A 20,278-nucleotide genomic window follows, 5' to 3' on the forward strand; every position below is an offset into this window, starting at 1 on the left:
TGTTCATTAATTGTTGCAGTCCAAAGATTGAGGTTTGGCAATCATCACACCGATAAAAAGGATTGTTTAAGAATTGGAAGTCTTATAACCTCCACTGCAACAGTCTTTCTGGTAGTAAGGGATGAGGAGGTCTAATTCAGTCCATCAGTGGCCTTTCTGCTCATCTGGTAAATGCCAATTATACCTGTTTTCGATCTGCACAGTATATCTCCTTGTGCAGGTATTTTAAATAAGAGGGTGATGTTTTCCATCTCACTAACCTAACACGGCAGAATAATCTCTGTGGCATACATGGCAATAATTCTTCTGCATGCTAACTTGAGGGCTTACACATGAGTCAATCCCCCAACCAAGGCTGGCAAGCACTCAAGCCTAACCAGAGGCCAACAATCAATGTTATCTAATGTGAAAATTTTTAAGACATGAGGTCTGTAGGTCCAATTTATGAGGCTGATTGCATTTTGTGTGCATTCGCTGCAATTTTTGTACCATGTGCAATGTTTCTCTTCTGAGGAAATGATCCTCTGAATTCAAAATTTGCATCCAATGAATGATCTTCTGGAAGAACGTGTCCAGCCCAGACTAGAAAATATTGTGAAGTGGTAACATGTGTACATGGAAATGTCTATAGAGAAAAACATTGCCTTAGGACAAGGCTGCAGAAAAGAGAAATAAGCCTTTTAGACCTGTGATAATGCCCAATAAGCCAGTGGCCAGGGTAAGGAAAGATAATCAGGCCTGTAAATCAACAGGGATAGTCACAAATGACAAATTCTCAATGTAAACTCACACCAATCCCTTAAAAATTCATCTCTAGGCCTGTAAATAAAATATCAGTATATATGATTAACAACAATAAATCTATTAAACCCCCAGCGTCAAGGGTAAATGTCCCCTTTAAAGCTTGTAATAGGGTTTGATACCCTCGGTGCCTGCAGCTAGGTTTCTTTTGGCAAATGTGGGCCAGATGGATACAAAGTTGTCTTCCATGTATATTATAATGTTGTGTGTTTGGAAACTTGAATGAAAATCTTTAAAATTATGTTTAAAATATTTAAAATTATGTTTTTTTATAAAAAAAATAAATATTTAATGTATTTTTTACAACGACCGAGTCATTGAAATCGAGCCGGCCGAGTCATTGCCGAGTCGGAGTCCGAGTCGGAGTCGATCCTCGGCCGAGTCCGAGTCCGAGTCCGAGTTGTAAAACATTGGTACTGGATAGAGAGGCAGAGATAGTGCCGAGAGACCGATGCGGAAGCAGAGAGACGCAGATGTAGAAGCCAGAGAAGGCCATGCAGAGCCCAGTAGGGACACCGTAGAGGCCAGAGGGCTTGCGTCATCCACGCAGAGGGCAACAAGAGTGACGTAAAGGGTCACAGAGGCTGTGCGGTGCCTCAGAGGGTTGGCACAGAGGGTGCTGAGGCTAACGCAAAGGCCAGAAGGGCCAGCACAGTGCTTTAGAGTTGCTGGAGAGGGTTTCGTGGGACAGGTTTTTTGAATACTTGTTTTCGAATAGAGGTATTACTGTCGGTTGTTTTTCTCTGTCGGGTGAGCTAATTTGGCACGCAGTTGTATTCAAGTTAATATTGCATAATAATAAATCCTCAAAATTGTCGCACCGATTTTCCCGCATTGGGTACCGGTGCTGGATAAATAGTGTGATGCTAAGAGGGAGTGTTGATTTGTGGTAGCATCGGATGTGCTCTAGCCATGAAAATTGGTGGAGAGGCTAAAGCACATGATCTCCAAGACCCAGAAATGGTTTCAGCAGCTTCTAAGCGGTTTGGGAGATGTTAAAATAATTAATATTTTTAATGAAGTTCTTAAGTCTAAACTCAGGAAAAATAAAATATTAATGTGTATTAATATAAAACTGGGTTAGAAGGTTTCAAAAGTCATGGATCAAGCCAAATCTAATCTTAGTCGTTGATTAGAGATTCAATCTCAGTCGTTGAAGGACCGACAGGAAAAGTATAAGAGGAGGCTTGAGGTTCAGTTGGAGAACATACCAGAGTGATCAATCATTCGATTTACTAGAGCGGGGTTTGCTAAGTAAAGTCGAATCAATGATTAACTGCAAGGGGCAGTGAGTACTGGATAGAGAGGCAGAGATAGTGCCGAGAGATCGATGCGGAAGCAGAGAGATGCAGACGTAGAAGCCAGAGAAGGCCATGCAGAGCCTAGTAGGGACACCGCAGAGGCCAGAGGGCCTGCGTCATCCACGCAGATGGCAACAAGAGTGACGTAAAGGGTCCCAGAGGCTGCGCAGTGCCTCAGAGGGCTGGTGCAGAGGGTGCTGAGGCTGACGCAAAGGCCAGAAGGGCCAGCGCAGTGCTTCAGAGTTGCTGGAGAGGGTTTCGTGGGACAAGTTTTTTGAATACCTGTTTTCGAATAGAGAGGTATTACTGCCGGTTGTTTTTCTCTGTCGGGTGAGCTAGTTTGGCACGCAGTTGTATTCAAGTTAATGTTGCATAATAATAAACCCTCAAAATTGTTGCACCGATTTTCCCGCATTGGGTTTTTCCAGGGACGAGTTGTCCAAAAATAACGGTGTCACTTGTGTGTTTGTTTTCTTTTAGCTGTTGATCTGTAGATGTTGAGATTGTATTGTGTTTATTTCGTTATTTATATGTTTTAAATAACTTGTTCATAATTATCAAGTAGAAGAAATAAACCAGAAAAATACAGATTAAATTTCTAACGGGTAATACTTAGAAATTTCAACCAAGGGTACTAGAAAGTCTCGTGATTCGGCATGGGAACATGGTCAACGACTCATTGCTGGTAATAACAACCATGTCAAGTGCAATTATAGCAATGCCACAATGCATGTAGGCATAAATAGGCTAAAGTACCACCTAACTAGAATTCCTGGGAATGGTGTGGGATGTTGTGAACATTGCCTTGATGAAGTCACCGCTGAAATGGTAGCTGCTTTGGAATCCATTAAAGAAGAAAGTTCTAAGGGGCAAAAAGGAAGTTTGAGCTTGCTATTATAGGTAGTGTTGAAATTTCTAAGTTTAACCCATTAGAAATTCTTCTTGCATTATTTGGTTTATTTCACCCACTTGTTGAATTTCTTAACAAGTTATTTAACCATATAAATATTGAAAATAAACACAAATGCAGTCTCAACCATCTACAGATCATCAACTGAAAGAATAGACAAACACACAAGGGACACCGTTATTTTTGGACTATCGTCCCTGGAAAAATCCAACTTGGGAAAACTGGTGCAGCAGTTTTGAGGGTTTTATTATTAAGCAACTTTCTTGAGTACAACTAGGGTGCCAAACTAGCTCACCCAACAAAGAAATCAATCTAGTAGTAATACTGCTCTTTGGAAGCAGATATTCAACAAGTCTTCTCCACGAAAATCTCACCAGCGCCTCTCTGAGGCTCTGCGTCAACCCTCTTGGCCTTTGCGTCAACCTTTTGATGCTCTGCGCTGGTTCTTTGGCCCTCTGCGTCACTCACACAAGCCCTGGTAGCTTCTGCGCAATCCATCTGGCCCTCTGTGTGGCTTCCGTTGGCTTTGCGTAGCCTCCTCTGCCTCAGCGCTGATCCTTCGACACTATCTCTGCCTCTCTGCTATGCACTCACTGCCCCTCGTTGAAACTCTGATCACTGGTTCGATTTCTCTCAACAAACCCCGCTCCAGAAAATCGAACTGACTGATCAATCTGGTGTCTCTTCCAACTGACTCTCAAGACTCCTCTTATACTTTTCTTGTTGGTCCTTCAACGATCGAGATTAAATCTCTAATCAACGGCTAAGATTAGATTTGGCTTGATCCATGACTTTTGGAACCTTCTAACCCAGTTTTATATTAATACCCATTAATATTTTATTTTTCCTAAGTCTAGACTTAGGAACTCCATTAAAAATATTAATTATTTTAATATCTCCCAAACTGGTTAGAATCTGCCCAAACCATTTATGGGTCATGGAGATCTCATGTGCTTTAGCCTCTCCACGAATTTTCATCGTTAGAGCACATTAGATGCTACCCCAAATCAACAGATAAATTTTCATCTCAGAGTGAACCACAGATTCAAAGTGCAGGTAAGAGTATAACCTCTTGTTTCTTCGCTCCTCGTACAACTCCAGGATCTCAGCCAACCTTGGAGAGTTTTAATGAAAAAAAGAGGAAGGAGGCAGATATGGCAGTGAGGATGTTTTGGTGCCATACCAGTCTTTTATTGAACTATGAAAAGTCTTATTTTTCTGAAATGACCAAAAGTCGTATACGCAGCGGAAATATTTAAGATATTTCGTAGACAAAGACATCCATTGTAGGACATTAATTGTAAAGTGTATATTGTATTAAAGAATTGATGTAGGATGAGTACAAATGAGAATGAGGGTCCTGTATATATAGCCAGGTAAGTACCCTTTCATGAACATGCATGTCTCTAAGGCATGCCTTTTCATTATTAACTGACTAACCATTAGTTAATTTACTTATTATTTATTATTATATTTATATTATTATGGTTATTATTTATTATCTATTTTTACATAATTTATGTTCATAACATTGCTTTCCCTTGCAAAATGCTTTGTCCTCAAAGCTTGTTGATGAAAGGGCTTGATTTCTTTTATGCTACGAATGTCTTTTGTTTGATCTCTTTTTCTGCTACAAATGCCTTCTCGTCTCGGAATAATCATCTTTGTCGATGCAAGTTGATATGATCCTTGGAGTGATATATAAAATTGTTGTACTGAGAACGGATCAGACCATCCTAGATTAATCTTCTGTGGAATCTTCTGATTACTGAAACTTTGTAATGAATTGTTATCAGTAAACTAAATTGAGTTCACTTTAGTATTCTTTGGAACATAAGTTGGTTGTTTATGTTCTGAGTGATACAAATTTGTAGATTGATTAAGGTGTCTACTCTTGTGATTCAGATGTAGATAAGGAGTTTTTCTTGTTTGAACTTCCCTTAACGTTTTTATGGCAGTTTCCTGATTTCCTTCAGGCAATGTTGTTGTTGAATTGATTACTTAATCCTCATTTGGAGTGTTCGTCGTTTTAATGGAAATCTTTGAGTACGTCTTTACTTCAGGAGGATTTGGATTTGCCTAAACTGTGAGATTAGTGGGATCGATGTTTGTTTCTTCTTCCCCAACTTGGACTACTACATCTAGCAATTTTGATGCTTCTTTTGCGACAATTTCTTCGAACCTATTTGTCAATGATTTCTTATCGTCCTTAAGTTTTTAATCTATTTGAGCAGATTTTGATTATGATTTTTGAGATGTAAGCATTCCTCATTTTTTGAGTCAACATTATTTTGGCCTTCAAGCTTCTTGTCTTTTAAACACTTGATTTGTTCTAATAATTTTTTGTTAAGGTCTTTTAAGCATAAATTCTCCTCTTCTTTCTTTGATAGACTTTTGTTGAATTTTTTGGGAAAGCTTTCTTTTTCTTGTTCTAACTTGTGCTTGTTAGCTTTACATTTTCTCACTTGCGTAAGTAGTTTTTGATTATACTCCTTCAAACACGAATTTTCTTTATTTTTGTTGGATATGACTTCTTCAAGTTCTTTTTGCTTCCTTGATATTGTTTCTAGATTCTCTTGAAACATTAGTTTCGTAATATCCTTAAGATTTTTCGATGAATGTATTATTAGTTCTGATTTCATTGTCATGTCTTGGAACGTCACCATCTTCCTCTTGTAAGGGAACAATAAGAAATTTTTTTCTATGTTTAGAATGAATGTACCTAATTCTTTGAACCAAGGTCAACCTCTTCGTCAAACATTTTTACAACACTTAATTGGGATGTGTATTCATAATGATCTATTGTTATTTGTAAATCATTAATTTTGTATTTCTTTCAAAAAAGATCTGTTGTTTCACTTACATTGGCATCTGAAATTAGCAATTGATTCGCTAGATTAATATTTATGTAATTTTCGTCGTTCTTTATACTAATAACGATATTAAAATTTTTCCCTTGGATATTCCCTCCTAATGTAATTAGCTTGTGATGTGTGGTTAAAATATCCTTATAGGAAAATCTTTCTTCATCATTTTCAAATTAGGCTCCATTCACTTTTTTCTTCAAAAATGGGCTTCTTTTTAAAAATAAGTGCCCTTTTATTGGATAAACTTGAACACCTTTATAAATTCCTTTAACTTTCATTTTTCTCAAATATATATTTTTTTCCCACTTCAAAAATAATTAATATAGTTCCATTATTTAAATAAACTGCATCTTATATTTATTATAATGCTTTTAAAAAGTACTCGTCTTTTGTTATAACTTGTTATCGTTATGTCTCTTTGTAGTTCTAGATTGAACCCTTTATAAACTTTAATATATGGATCTTTCAAGTAACATTTTATAATAATGCCCGCTTTGTACTTATATATATTTTCAATAATTTTATGACTTGATCTTTTCTTTAAATACCCCTTTATAATATGATATTTCTCTTTATACATATTTTTATTTATAATCTTTTTTTCTTTTTTCTTTTTGAAAAGTTACAACTCTAGTGAAACATGGCTATTCACCTCTTTGGGGTATAATATTAAATTTATGTCCGCTTATGTGCTTTTGACTCGTTAATGTTCTCCACATAAAAAGTAAAACTTACCATTCACATAAAGAGATTTTGTATTCCTTTTGTTTTTCTTTTACCTTTAAAATACCATGGACAATTACAATGGGTTTCTAAAACCACGAGCTTGTAAACCACTTAATGAAGAATCAAGATAATATTAGCTACTCTTCCTTTTCTTATGTATAGTTTTAAAGATATTTGGAAAGATTCCATTTTTACTTTGTCATGCACTTTTTATCAATAATGTAGAACCTTTATATATATATGAATATTCTCCTTCAAAATTTACCTCGGACTATATTTTTTTTTACTAGAATAATTGAAATGTGAATGGCCAAAGGCCTTTTTTTTTTAATTTTTTAATTAACTAATTCTTTTTTTTTTAATTCTTTTCTTCGATAAGTGGCCCAAGGCTTGACCGAAAATGGAGAAACTCCAAACTCTAAGTGAAACACTTCAATTACACAACAACAAGGTTGATGGGAGGTTGATGGCCAAAGGCCTGGTGATCAGCCAAACCTGGCTTCGATACCAATGAAACGACCAAAAGTCGTATACGCAGAGAAATATTTAAAATACTTTGTAGACAAAGACATCTATTGTAGCGCCGTGATTGTAAAGTGTATATTGTATTAAAAAATTGATGTAGGATGAGTACAAATGAGAATGAGGGTCTTGTATTTATAGCCAGGTAAGGACCCTTTCACGAACAGTGATGTCTTTAAGACATGTCTTTTCATTATTAAGTAACTAACCATTAGTAATTTACTTATTATTTATTATTATATTTATATTATTATGGTTATTATTTATTATCTATTTATTATCTATTTTTACATAATTTATGTTCATAACATTTTCTCACCCCATGGTGGATGCCATTGCAAGTATTGGCCCTGGATACAAAGCCCCATTATATAATGCACTTAGGGGTAAAGAGCTAGAAATTTACAGGTTGTACAATTATGTTGGATGGGTGGACAGATCAGAGGGGTAGAACAGTAATAAATTTTGTTGTAGCTTGCCCTAAAGGGATGATGTTCCTAAAATCCATCGATGCATCTACACATGTAAAAGATGCATATTTGATTTTTACATTGTCGGTTGATGTGGTGGAGGAAGTCGGGGTTGCAAATATTGTCCAAGTAATCACGGACAATTGCAACAAATTATGTGGCAACTGAAAGGTTGCTTTGTGCCAAATATCCCACCATGTTTTCGACTCCATGTGCTGCCAATTGCATAGACTTGACACTAGAGGGCATTGGGAAGTTGGAGTGGTGCAAGATGTTGTGCAAGAGTGCAACCAAATTACCAAGTATATTTATAATCATGCTTGGCTGTTGAACCTTATGAGAGAATTCACACAGGGTGAGCTTAGTCGCCCAACTATCACACAGATTGCCACAAACTTTCTTACCCTCCAAAGCCTTTTGTATGAGTACCAAGCTTTGAGAAGAATGTTTTGTAGCTAGCGATGGATATTTTGGAAAGATAACACAAAACCAAAAGCATTTGTCTGTGAAAGCATCTGTCTTTGGTGATAGTTTGTGGGACCAAGTCACTGAGATTTCTCAATATTTCGAACCATGCTCTTGGATCATCCTTTGGATTCTTTTGGGCTTGAAGGATTTATTGTTACAATATGGTCTCATAATTATAATAATGCAGAGCGACTAACACCATGCAGGCTTTCTATTCCTTTGTCGGCTGTAAGAATTAACTCCATTGATATATTTATGCCATTCACTTTGAAGAAAATGTAAGATCAGCTTCTAAGTTCCACTTATGTTAATGCCCACCATCCCTACTAAGACTTTGCAGGTTCATTTTAATTTCCACTTTCTTTCATACTTTCCTCATAGTACAGTGTTATCTTGACTTTCACATGACATATTTGGTGGTTGGTTTTGTGAGTATGCTCAGCTAAGGCTGCATTTTTAAATCCATCATGACTTAAGTCAACACCAGGTTTTTTTAACTTTATCTCCATTGATGTGCCTATCTCCATTTAGGGATGAGCTTGACCATATTTGCTTCGTTGACATATTTTGGTGTGGTCAGCCTACCTTGTTTTAGTCATTTTATATATTTGCTTTAGCTTTAATATTTTACTTTTGTGTATTATTGTTGAATGAGCATGTGTTAGTTTTCATCATAAATCATGATTAATCATAAATAATTTCGTTGTGTCATGCAGTTCTCCGAACTGAAGTTGAAATGGGTATAATATATTACTGCAGGTTGCAATGGATGCTTTTGAACACATTAGGAAGTCAGGTTGCAATGGATGATTTTGACCACATTAGGAAGTCTATCTTCCCGTACCAAGATTCCATTGACTTTTCTAATTCTTGGGTAGTGTTGTGACACATTTATGTACAGTTGATACATAAATAATCTTTGTTGATGCTCCATACTTGCTTTGTTGACTCAGCATTTTTGACAAATATTGGTGCAGTCAACTGTTTCCTTTTCATACTCTTGCAATATACTTTCTTCTCATATACCTCTTTTGATATTAGATCTAAAGCACTGTTTTATATTTTATGCAGCATTTTGTGTATAAATTTTGTGAGATACTCAACATATATTTCCATTTCTTTTCTGATTTTGAAGCTAATGAACTCACTATCATGGGTATTTGAACATCTTTTTGTGTATTATGGAATTGGGCATCAGAGCAATAATTAATATTTTTTCAAAAAGGGATGAAAAAGACTGATTTTATTGGGGGAAATTAGCTCCACTGTAGTGCATGGATGTCCCTTGTGGGGGTCAATCATGATCCTGGCTTTTCTTATGATAGAGAATGTGTCCCCGTGGTACATAAGTTGGAGTTGATGTAGTTATGCCAAGCCCTTTTCTGTACTGTTGATATCAGTTGTTTATATCGGGGACACTTTCTGTTTTTGCGAATCACCACAATTTTATTTGCTTTTCTTCTCATTTTGGTCCTAAATTTTCCCAGATAGAATACGTTATGACTGTTGACATGCCAAGCCTCAATTTATTTACATGTTATTCTTGAAACTTTCATGCAGTGTGTACAGTGGCATGTCAATTGCAACTATATTGCTACCGGATCAAGTGACAAGACTGTCAGATTATGGGATGTGCAAAGTGGTGAATGTGTGCGCATGTTTGTTGGACACAGAGGTATGGTTTTATCAATAGCCATGTCTCCAGATGGGCGTTATATGGCATCTGGAGATGAAGATGGTGCTATAATGATGTGGGATCTATCAACAGGTCGATGTGTAACTCCTCTAATGGGGCACACATCCTGCATATGGACACTTGCTTTCAGGTATATTATTGATACTTCTTACTAACAGTATTTTTGTTTAATGAACCAAAATACAGCAGATTGACTCCTTTGAGCTTTGCCCCTTCCAGTAGAGAATTTTCACTTACAGATTTGATTGTATGGTACAAGAAGAGTCTTCCTTGCAACTGTTTTCATGTTTTTGGTAGAAAGAGACAAATGTCTGCTTATATTGGCTGTTATTATAATTTTTGGTGCTCTTAACACGGTTCTGTAGAAGGTTTTCTTTCGTATTTTGTTATCCAAATTTCCTCAAGCCTTGCCATTTTCTATCTTTTCTATTTATTACTCCATGGCAACAAATATCAACCCCACTGCTGGCTTCCACAAGCAGCAACAGTGTAATTGGTGCTTGTGGATTGCAGGAAATGACGATTCTCAAATTTAATTTTGTTGGCGTGAAGCATCATGGCATTCCTCATGTAGCAGATGAAAGCAGTTTGTTTGAGCTCTAAAAGTTCATTTTCCTTCTTGGTTTTCTTGAAATTTAGTGATCTGTACATTTTGGAATGTCTCACCAATGGAATGCATTTTTAAAATCCCATCCATCTGTAATTTAAGAAGATTTGGACAAGGACATGTTAGCACAAATTTCTGCACTGTAAATAGGTGAAATAACTTAAAAAATCTGCAGTGGAAATTAATGTAACATTTAGGAAAATCTACCACACCTGTCACCAGAAAATCTCCTCTCCATTTGGGCTGGTGGTTGCCAATCTCAAGAGGTGCCCCTGACTCCCTAACTGTTCATGCACTGCAATTACTTCTGAAATCTGCACATAAAATTCATATAACGACACACAATATATTCTTTGGCAAGTGATTAAACAACCTGTTGACCACTCCATGTCAACTACTCCATAGTTGTACTTTTTTTTCGCTCCGAGCACTTAGATAATCCACAGATTCATCATTATCAGCTATATGTACACTGGAGTTTTGTAAACCTATTTTGCATTTTGTAATGTAAATGATCCTAGTAAGACAAATGTATGTAACTACCTAGGTTAATTTATTTTTCTGATGATGATTTCTATCCTAGGAGGTTATTAGTTTCACCGATTCCTGTGTTTTTCTAAACACGGATGATCGACAAAGTTTTTCCCTCCATCCTCACCCTAAAGCTAGGGTGGATTTTGTCGTCAGGATTTTAAATGAGTCTTAGTGTTATTTATCGAGTCTTTGTAGAAGTGATTTGGGAACAATTCTAACTATTTAGTTAGATTATTTTATTACAAGTCATTTAGTCTACTAGATCATATTTTGTGTCTCAGAGATCGGTAAATGTTGAGGGTCTATAATGAACAGGCGTTCCCCCTTCATGGATTAGAAATGTAATATTTCATGTAAAAAATATTTAGTGCATGGTCTCTCATAGTTACACTGAGACACCATTGCTAAATATTAGAGGGTTGAAAAAATTAATAATCCCTTCATGAGTCAATTAATTAAAATTTCTGGCTAAAATAAATTAAAATGTTAAAGCCAAAAATTTAATTAATTTATGTCATAGGGAAAATTAAATTCTCCAACATTTAAGATTCGTGGGTTTTAAAGTTTTTAATTTTTGGAGATCCTCGACCAAGGGAATATTGAAAATTTCAAGATATTTTGAACCCTTGGGCCATAGTAATTAAGTCAAAGTCAATTTTATGCAACAATTAACTCAAAATAATCATTTTTGAGTTAATTAAAATGAAATTAAAAGTGAAATTCGAATTTGTTCAAAAAATAACTTTATTTCAACGATGATGATTAAAAGATCATTTGATCTTCATCAACGGTTGAGATTGTTTTAACGAGGATCAAGCCAACTAGCCGTTGGAGAATTTTTCTATAAATTAGAGGGCTCTCTTCATTATTTGGATCCGATTTCCGAATCGTGTACTTGCTCTAAGAAAGATCTTGTAATTTTTTCTGGTTAATAAAACACAAAGACTTTGGATTTTCAGATCGTGGTGTTCCTCTTTCAAATTTATGTGGTACTATTGTTCTTAATACTCTGTTGTTTTTATTTGCATTTGCTGGTTAATAGCCTTTGAGGATTGATTTGTGTACATGTATCTTGTACAAATTTATGGGTTTCTTAAATATCATTTTGATTTGATAGAAGTAGCAGGTATCTCTATTTCTTGATGATTTTTTTTGTAAGCTTAGGTGGGACCTTCTCATTTTCGAGTTTTTACATGTCCGTTATTCACCCCATTTCCAGGGAGGGTAGCACAAGAATCGAACCCAAGATCTCCGGTTCGGTGAGACTTCATTTCCACGACCATTGCCACTTGAGCTACCCCATGCGGACCTCTATTTCTTGATGATTTTATGATCATTTTTGAATCTCTATTAATCTAACAAGCAGATCTAAGTGTGTAGAAGTTATCATTCAGGATTTGGGCATTTGGGGAAGTCCTCAACTAGACCCACTGACTCTTAGTTTATATAATTTAAAGAGCTCATTGTTTTTAATTTCTATGGTTATTGAAGCAGAAAATCTCTGGGATAACAGAAATATATATAAAAATGTTTTATTAATAAAATGAATAGACAGATGATGATGTTTACAGTGGGGATGCCTGGCTTATATATCGCCATGGACACCCTTTCGGAAAGGGCATGATCTTATGTTCGTGCCCTTTCGCCTAACTAAACCTAAATTAAATAATAAATCTAAAATTAACTATTTTTTTCATAACATTGCCTTCCTCTCGAAAGAATGCTTTGTCCTCAAAGCATACGTAACGACGGATGTTGTTGACAAAATGATTCGTTCTCCCAGAAGCGTCTTCTTCCGGTAAATCCTTCCACTTGATCAGATACTCCAAGATGATCAAAGTCACACACTTTAAAAGATCTTGGATTAATCTCTCAATTCCCGCTTTTTGGAGATGTGGATATCGGTATGGGTTGATGTTGATGGGGTTTGACTCTGTTTTAACTTCTGTTCTACGCTCAATTTCTGTATTAGGCGGCATCTTCATAGGTAGGTCTTGAATCTCTGGTGATTCTTCTCTGGTCATATTTGCAGATAACATTTCTAATTGGTGACATTGTATTGCATAAGTAGGTGCTCCATTTCGACTCAGCTTTATCATCTGGGATGATGATGTAACTTGATTTCCTGGTGGTTGGAATCCGTGTAGCTTGTACTTCTGACCTCCCCATTTGAATTTTATAAATTGTACTTGATGGTTGGCGGCATAAGTACCTAAAGTTCGTAACCATTGGATACCTAAGACTACATCTACTCCTCCTAACGGTACTGTGAAAAACGGAGACTCTAAACTGAAGTCTTGAATCTGCAATTTAACCTTATGGCATTTTCCCACCTTTTCAATCTTCTTACCGTTAGCTATCATCACTTTCATGTTTGGTAAGGGAAATGAAAATATATTGAGTCTCTTTGCCACGGTTGCATCTAGAAAATTGTGTGTGCTTCCAGAGTCGACGAGAACCACTACGTTGTTCTTCTTTATGTGTCCTTTTAACTTTAAAGTCTGAGGTTGTGATATACCTGTCATAGCTGATAATGATACTTGTGGAATACTACCGTCATCTAATTCTGGTGAGAATTCTCGGGCATCTTCTGTGTCTTCTACGTCATAATCTTCACTGTTTGAATCATTGGTTGCTTCACAATTATATAGGTTCTTTGGTTCTTTTCCTTTAGCACATCTATGTTTGGGGTCCCACTTCTCACCACAGCGTTTACATTTACCCTCTTTTATCCTTTGCATTTCCAAATTAGATTTTTCATCTTCACGACGATGTGGTGGAACATATCTTGTATTATTTGAGTCCACATACTGGGGTATCCTTCGTCTTGCATAAGCTTTTTCCACTGTTGACCAAAATATTGGTTCGGATTTCTTTTCGGCTGTTTTTGCTTTTCGTCTTGCTTCTTCTATAGATGTAATATCATGCATCTCAAGTTCTGCTTGTAAATGGGTTTTGAGCCCCGAGATGTATGACTGAATTAGACGAGATTCTGATAACCCAGGTACTCGTGTTACTAAGGTCTCCCATTCTTGAGTGTATTCGTCCACACTTCCTTTTTGTCGTAATTTGATGAGTTTTGAAAAGAACTCTTCTTCTTTCACACCTTGGAATCTTTTGAAGAATGCATCTTTAAATCTCCTCCAGCTAATGACGTGTGTTGTCTTTTTCCACCACATATACCAGTTATATGCTTCTCCCTCCATTTTCATGGATGCATGTCTGAGCTTTTCGTCATCGTCAGTGATGTCATATATTTCAAAGTATTCTTCTGCTTTATTTATCCATGCAACATTGTTTTTTTCGTCTCCATCGAATTTAGGCATCTCTACCTTTGCCCTTCGCTGGTATGTTGCCACTGGTTGAGCGAAAAAAGGGTGTTGATTGGTAAAGTTATCCCAAAGTTGCTTGTTTGTAAAGACTGTGTTACTTGCTTCTTGGTGGGGTGTCGCTGATTTTTTTGGGGATTCATCCTTGTCATGCGAGTCTGTGGGTTTAGTTGAGTCCGACGAGACGTGTTCTTGATTCTCTTCACCTTCTTTCAGTAGTTGCTCGGGCGTACAATTCGACCTTTTACACAGAACTTTTAGCATTGTTAAGACCTCTTTGAAGTTTACTTCTGTTTGGACATGTTGACTTTCCATTTTTATCTCTATTCGATTTGTCGTATCTTCCAGATTTTTGATTTTGTCCGCTTGCTCCCCAAGCTTGCTCTCGACGTCATTTAATCTCTTACTGACTTCGTCGTGGTTGTTATTTATCCTTTGCTCTGCATCCAACAACCTTTTCTGGAAATCCGCCATTGTCATTGTCGACATTGAGCGGGTTTGCGGAGGCGTGTATTTATCTGCCAGTTTAAAGGTTTTTCCCTTTTTTTTTTTTTTTAATTAAATTAAATTAATTTAATAATTTAATTTAATTAATAATAATTTTTTTTTTAATTATCTCAAATAAATTTTATACATATAAATTTTAATTAATTAAAATAAATTTAATTAATTAAATTAATTTTTATACATATAAATTTTAATTAATTAAATTAATTTTTATATATATATAACTTTTAATTAATTAAAATTAATTTAATTAACTTTTTATATATATAAAACTTTTAATTAATTAAAATAAATTTAATTAATTAAATTATATATAATATATAATATATATATATATATATATATATATATATATATATGTTATATATAAATAAACGTTATATATATATATTTAACGTTATAATTATATTATATTTTTTTAAAGCGGACAGTCACGTCCAACCACCGTGACTATTCAAAACCTTTTTCGAGCGGACAGATCGCCAGAGATAACACCGGAAGAAAACAAGAATTCAGCGTATCCCGCAGACGGATTTCACGTTGTCACGACTCACCGCAGATATAAAAAAAGCCGGAATTTCGTTGGTTCAGCCCAGACAATTGACGGGACCTTCTGACCTGTATCGCAGATCCCACGCAGTCGGACAGGGATAATCGCAGAAAAGGAAATGCAACCCTCAGTGCTGTCACCAAAAAAAAGAACGCCGGAATTTCAGTGTTTTATCACTGCAGGTTAAGTCACACGGACCCCGCACAGATTATTCCCGTGGTCGCAGCAATCGTTTTGGGTGAGTAGTGTCGATGATGCCAGATGAAGCAAGCAAAGGATCGGAGAACGAGCTTTCTGCACAAGTCAAACAACCTAGAGGACCGAACTGCTCTGATGCCAGATGAAGCAGAAAATCTCTGGGATAACAGAAATATATATAAAAATGTTTTATTAATAAAATGAATAGACAGATGATGATGTTTACAGTGGGGATGCCTGGCTTATATATCGCCATGGACACCCTTTCGGAAAGGGCATGATCTTATGTTCGTGCCCTTTCGCCTAACTAAACCTAAATTAAATAATAAATCTAAAATTAACTATTTTTTTCATAACAGTTATCTTATAAAATATTTAATTTGCAGGGTTGTTCTTAGACTTGTGTCTCTTTAAAATTTCAAATTTATTTCTAAATTTGTGCAAAATTTGTTTAAATCTGGCTAATAGAGGGCTTTGATCTACAGATCTGCTAGATTTGTAGAATATTATTGTAGACTTGTAAATATCAAATTTCTAATGCATTGGTGTTTTGGGTATTTCATATTTGTGTATATACATATTTTGGGGTTTGCTATCTTTTGTTTGTGCAGGAACAAATCTGAATATTGCATGTGATTTTTGTGGATTCTGGAAAGAGATCTAAGTCCCGGAGAGCATCTCCATTTTGTTTGTAGGTTGAAGAGAAATTGCAAGAAGATCATGGGAAAACTATTTAGGGCCTTGAAGCCCTGCGATGGCCATCTCCAACCTTCTTCTCGGCCTCCCTTTCTCATTCTCGACCTCCTTCTTCTTACCTTCAAGCCCTTTCTTTTTTCACTCCCTATCACCATAAATTCTTCCCACAATTTTTTTTAAAAAATTTTAACAATTTTTTAACAAAACATTTCTCAATTTTTTTTTTTTTTTTTTTAATTTATTTTTTTTTTTTTTTTTTTTTTTTTTTTTTTTTTTTTTTTTTTTTTCTGAATTTGGCATTTGGAATTGGAAGATTTTCAGTGATTCGGGCAGCGTATCTTCAAGTGTCTTCAAGCCCTTAAGAGCTGACTGTGCACACCACCTTTCCTCATTTCATTTTGAAAGTAAAGCTAATACTGACATAGATTTGAAATTAGCTAGAGTATAGCGGCAAATTTAATTTACATCTTTTAGTGCTATACATTGCAGAGATATAAATTATCTTCAGTAACTTTTTGCATGCTAATTGACAAATTTTGAACATTGTTTCACAGCTGTTCAATAATTTATTTCTGAGGTTTTAGATCAAATACATCAGTAGATCATAAATAATTAGGCTTAGAAATTTTCTGAATTGTAGTTATCAGTTTGTCATTTAAAATTTTCTATTGTTATACATAGAAAAATATAAATATTGCATGGTTTCAACACTGCTGTTTTAGAATATATTGTTCGCATTAACATCTGATTTAAGGGCAGATTACTCATCTGAAGTACATTTGTTTTCACATGCTCATTCAAGAAAGATTAACTTAGTTTCACTTATGCATCCAATATCTTTGATTGAGTACTTCATGCAAATGGATTTCTGAATGTAAAGTGTTTTATTTCCAGCATTTTACATTTCAATCCTATTGTACATTTCAGTAATTACTTGTGCAGATTTTACATTTTACATCGTTGGTTTAAGTACCTATTTTCACGTTAAGATCACCATTTTTCTAAGCTTTAAGTTAAATAACATTTAAGACACATTTCAGAAATAACTTTGGGTCCTCATTTAACTAAAATTAACCAAGTCCCTGCAATCCACATTGCTTGAAGTTTTGCATTTTCATATGAGACAGTCGAATTATTCAGCTGCAGTTTCCCATCTTTTACTTGGACTTTTTTTCCTTCGCAAGATAGTTGACTCCACAAGGCATCAATATCATTTTCCTCAAATCAAATCGAATTCTTCAAAATCTTGTGCAATTCAAACAAATATTGGTTGTTTAGCTGTCTCCCAAACTGGTTAGTTTCCAACTAGTTTTCATTCATCCCATTCCTATAGGGTCTACCGCCCTTAGTCTTCTATAGGGAGACAACTCAAACAGAGTGATTGGGGATTAGTGTGATAACCCCTGATCTGAGCCGTTGTTGTGGTGCATAGACATCCTGTGCGACAACACAACTAAAGGTGCTCTGAAAATAATATTAATTTTGTGTGGTGGAAACTTTTCTATACTCTGCATAAAAATGATGAGAAGAAAAGGAGAAGAATGCACTTATAAATGATAAATGTTATCAATATACAGGGTTAAAAGGACATTAATACATTGCACGAAGAAGCTACAAAATACCTATTACCTGCCACCAATGGCGACCCCTATGGGAGATTTTTTCTCCTAGATTTGTCTTCAGCCGACAGTGAGTAACCCTTTGCAACCACTAGATAGCTCGATGTGCCACCATATTCTCCGCCACCTGAGTCAATTATTATGTGCCCTCGCTCATTGGTTATGATTGTATGTTTGAAGGTGGGCCTTCCAACTCCGAAGGTATAAGTTTTCATTATGTAATTGAGTGTTTATGCTTGTTTTTCTGGGGCACATTTTGGACATGGATCAGTGGGGGGGATTCAGCGGAAAGAATGGGCTTGGTCTGTACTCTCGTTCCCTTGTTCCAACTTGGTGGTTAATTTTGTATCTTAGTCTTGTGGGATCTCCTCTATTGACTACTAGCTTTAGAAATGGCACTATATGAGAAACCCTGTTTCTGGTTGCGTGGTCCCATTACAAGACACCATATATCTCACACCCTTCTTCTCATTATAACCCTTTTTCACATTTTTCCCTTCCGAGCTCACATTTGTCCATTGGGTTCACAAGGAGTTAGCCTCCCCATCCCCTTGTCCACACTCTGGGCCGGACTTGGAATGATGCCCCAGAGGTTGATGCAACTAAAAAGAAATTTAAAAGCATAATTTGACCACTTTCAATAGGGAATGTATCATAAAATGCAAAAGATGGTTGGGACATAAGAATATAGCACGTGGGCAAAAGCCAAACACTAGCTCTACCCCCTATCATTATGGCCATCACGCTGGTTCCTAGGGCCCCCATGTGTGTCCGCTGCATCATTAAGGAACCCATGATTGTCGCAACCCCTGGTGGGCGATGAACTGCCTAACATTAAGGGGGTATTCACTGCTTTATCATTCACATCATGCTCTCATCCCCTGGAGCCCCGAGCAGTGTAAAGAAAGAATAATCAATAAAAAGAAAAAGGCATACAAAGAAGGGCGAAAAAACAAGGGTTGGGTTAGCTCTTGTACCGTGATTGCTCCCTCCTACATCTATACACCCAATGTGTGGGCTTCCCTCATTGTAGCTACCCTTGTATTGTGGCATGTGGCTTGCGGTGTCCCTCTTGCCCATTCCATTCTATCGCTATTTCACATGACACCTGTCATTTGACGGATGTATCATGGACCTATTGCTCCCTTAGAGGCTGAAACCGCCTAATAGCGTCTTATATTAATCTCTTTTGTTGAACTTGGTGACACCTGTACATTTTAAAGCCGATTTGGAAGGGCATGCCACTATGCAATGTCCACTTTTTCTCTTCGAGTTACAAGCATATTTACTCAATTGCATTAATGAATTGTTGTACTGAAGATGAGGAGACACATTGAATCTTATGATGATGATGATGATGGTGGTGGTGGTGGTTAACGTCCACTGAGACCAAATTGGTCTATTGGACCTATAATTTTCTTAGTTTTTAATTGTCTGGTTCCTCATCTTTCTTGGCGAGATTGATGCTGTAGCTTTTTTTTTTTCTCTACGGTCTTCCAACTTCCTTTATCTTGCATCTCCTTCATCTCTTCTAGTTCTTGGGACATTGGTGTCTTAGCTTTGCGATCTATTGTGTTTGTCCTTTTGAAGATAGTCGAAGAAGAAGTTTGGTCTAGGAGATCTACTTTGCTGTTAAATGAAGATTTATTTTGTGCAGTATTCGAATCCTCATAATTGTTGATGCTTGAGGTGTTGTCGAGTTCAATTTTTTGTTGTTGGGCAGGGCTTTCCCCCTGCTTGTCTTGAGAGTTGTTTCTTTCTTGCCCGATTTCTTGTGATTCAGAGTTTTCTCCCTTAGAGGCTGAAACCGCCTAATAGCGTCTTATATTAATCTCTTTTGTTGAACTTGGTGACACCTGTACATTTTAAAGCCGATTTGGAAGGGCATGCCACTATGCAATGTCCACTTTTTCTCTTCGAGTTACAAGCATATTTACTCAATTGCATTAATGAATTGTTGTACTGAAGATGAGGAGACACATTGAATCTTATGATGATGATGATGATGATGGTGGTGGTGGTTAACGTCCACTGAGACCAAATTGGTCTATTGGACCTATAATTTTCTTAGTTTTTAATTGTCTGGTTCCTCATCTTTCTTGGCGAGATTGATGCTGTAGTTTTTTTTTTTCTCTACGGTCTTCCAACTTCCTTTATCTTGCATCTCCTTCATCTCTTCTAGTTCTTGGGACATTGGTGTCTTAGCTTTGCGATCTATTGTGTTTGTCCTTTTGAAGATAGTCGAAGAAGAAGTTTGGTCTAGGAGATCTACTTTGCTGTTAAATGAAGATTTATTTTGTGCAGTATTCGAATCCTCATAATTGTTGATGCTTGAGGTGTTGTCGAGTTCACTTTTTTGTTGTTGGGCGGGGCTTTCCCCCTGCTTGTCTTGAGAGTTGTTTCTTTCTTGCCCGATTTCTTGTGATTCAGAGTTTTCTCGAGAGTATTCTTCTTTGATGACAGTGTAGTGTTCTTTT

At 36.3% G+C, this 20,278-nt stretch overlaps 1 protein-coding gene across 2 annotated transcripts in view; it reads left to right on the forward strand.

Moving 5' to 3' along the window:
- Window positions 1-20,278, forward strand: part of LOC149211084 (transcription initiation factor TFIID subunit 5-like) — a 339,491-nt gene that overhangs the window by 274,948 nt on the left and 44,265 nt on the right. For both annotated transcript variants that reach the window (XM_089396907.1, XM_089396906.1), the window contains one exon: window positions 9,626-9,891. In XM_089396907.1, coding sequence (XP_089253033.1) covers window positions 9,626-9,891 — 266 coding nt within the window. The remainder of the gene's footprint in view (window positions 1-9,625; window positions 9,892-20,278) is intronic.

This window comes from Pinus tabuliformis, chromosome 1_2, assembly GCF_031772625.1.
Source record: "Pinus tabuliformis cultivar Carrire ecotype Pingquan chromosome 1_2, CPIR1, whole genome shotgun sequence".
In the NCBI taxonomy this organism is placed as follows: domain Eukaryota; kingdom Viridiplantae; phylum Streptophyta; class Pinopsida; order Pinales; family Pinaceae; genus Pinus; species Pinus tabuliformis.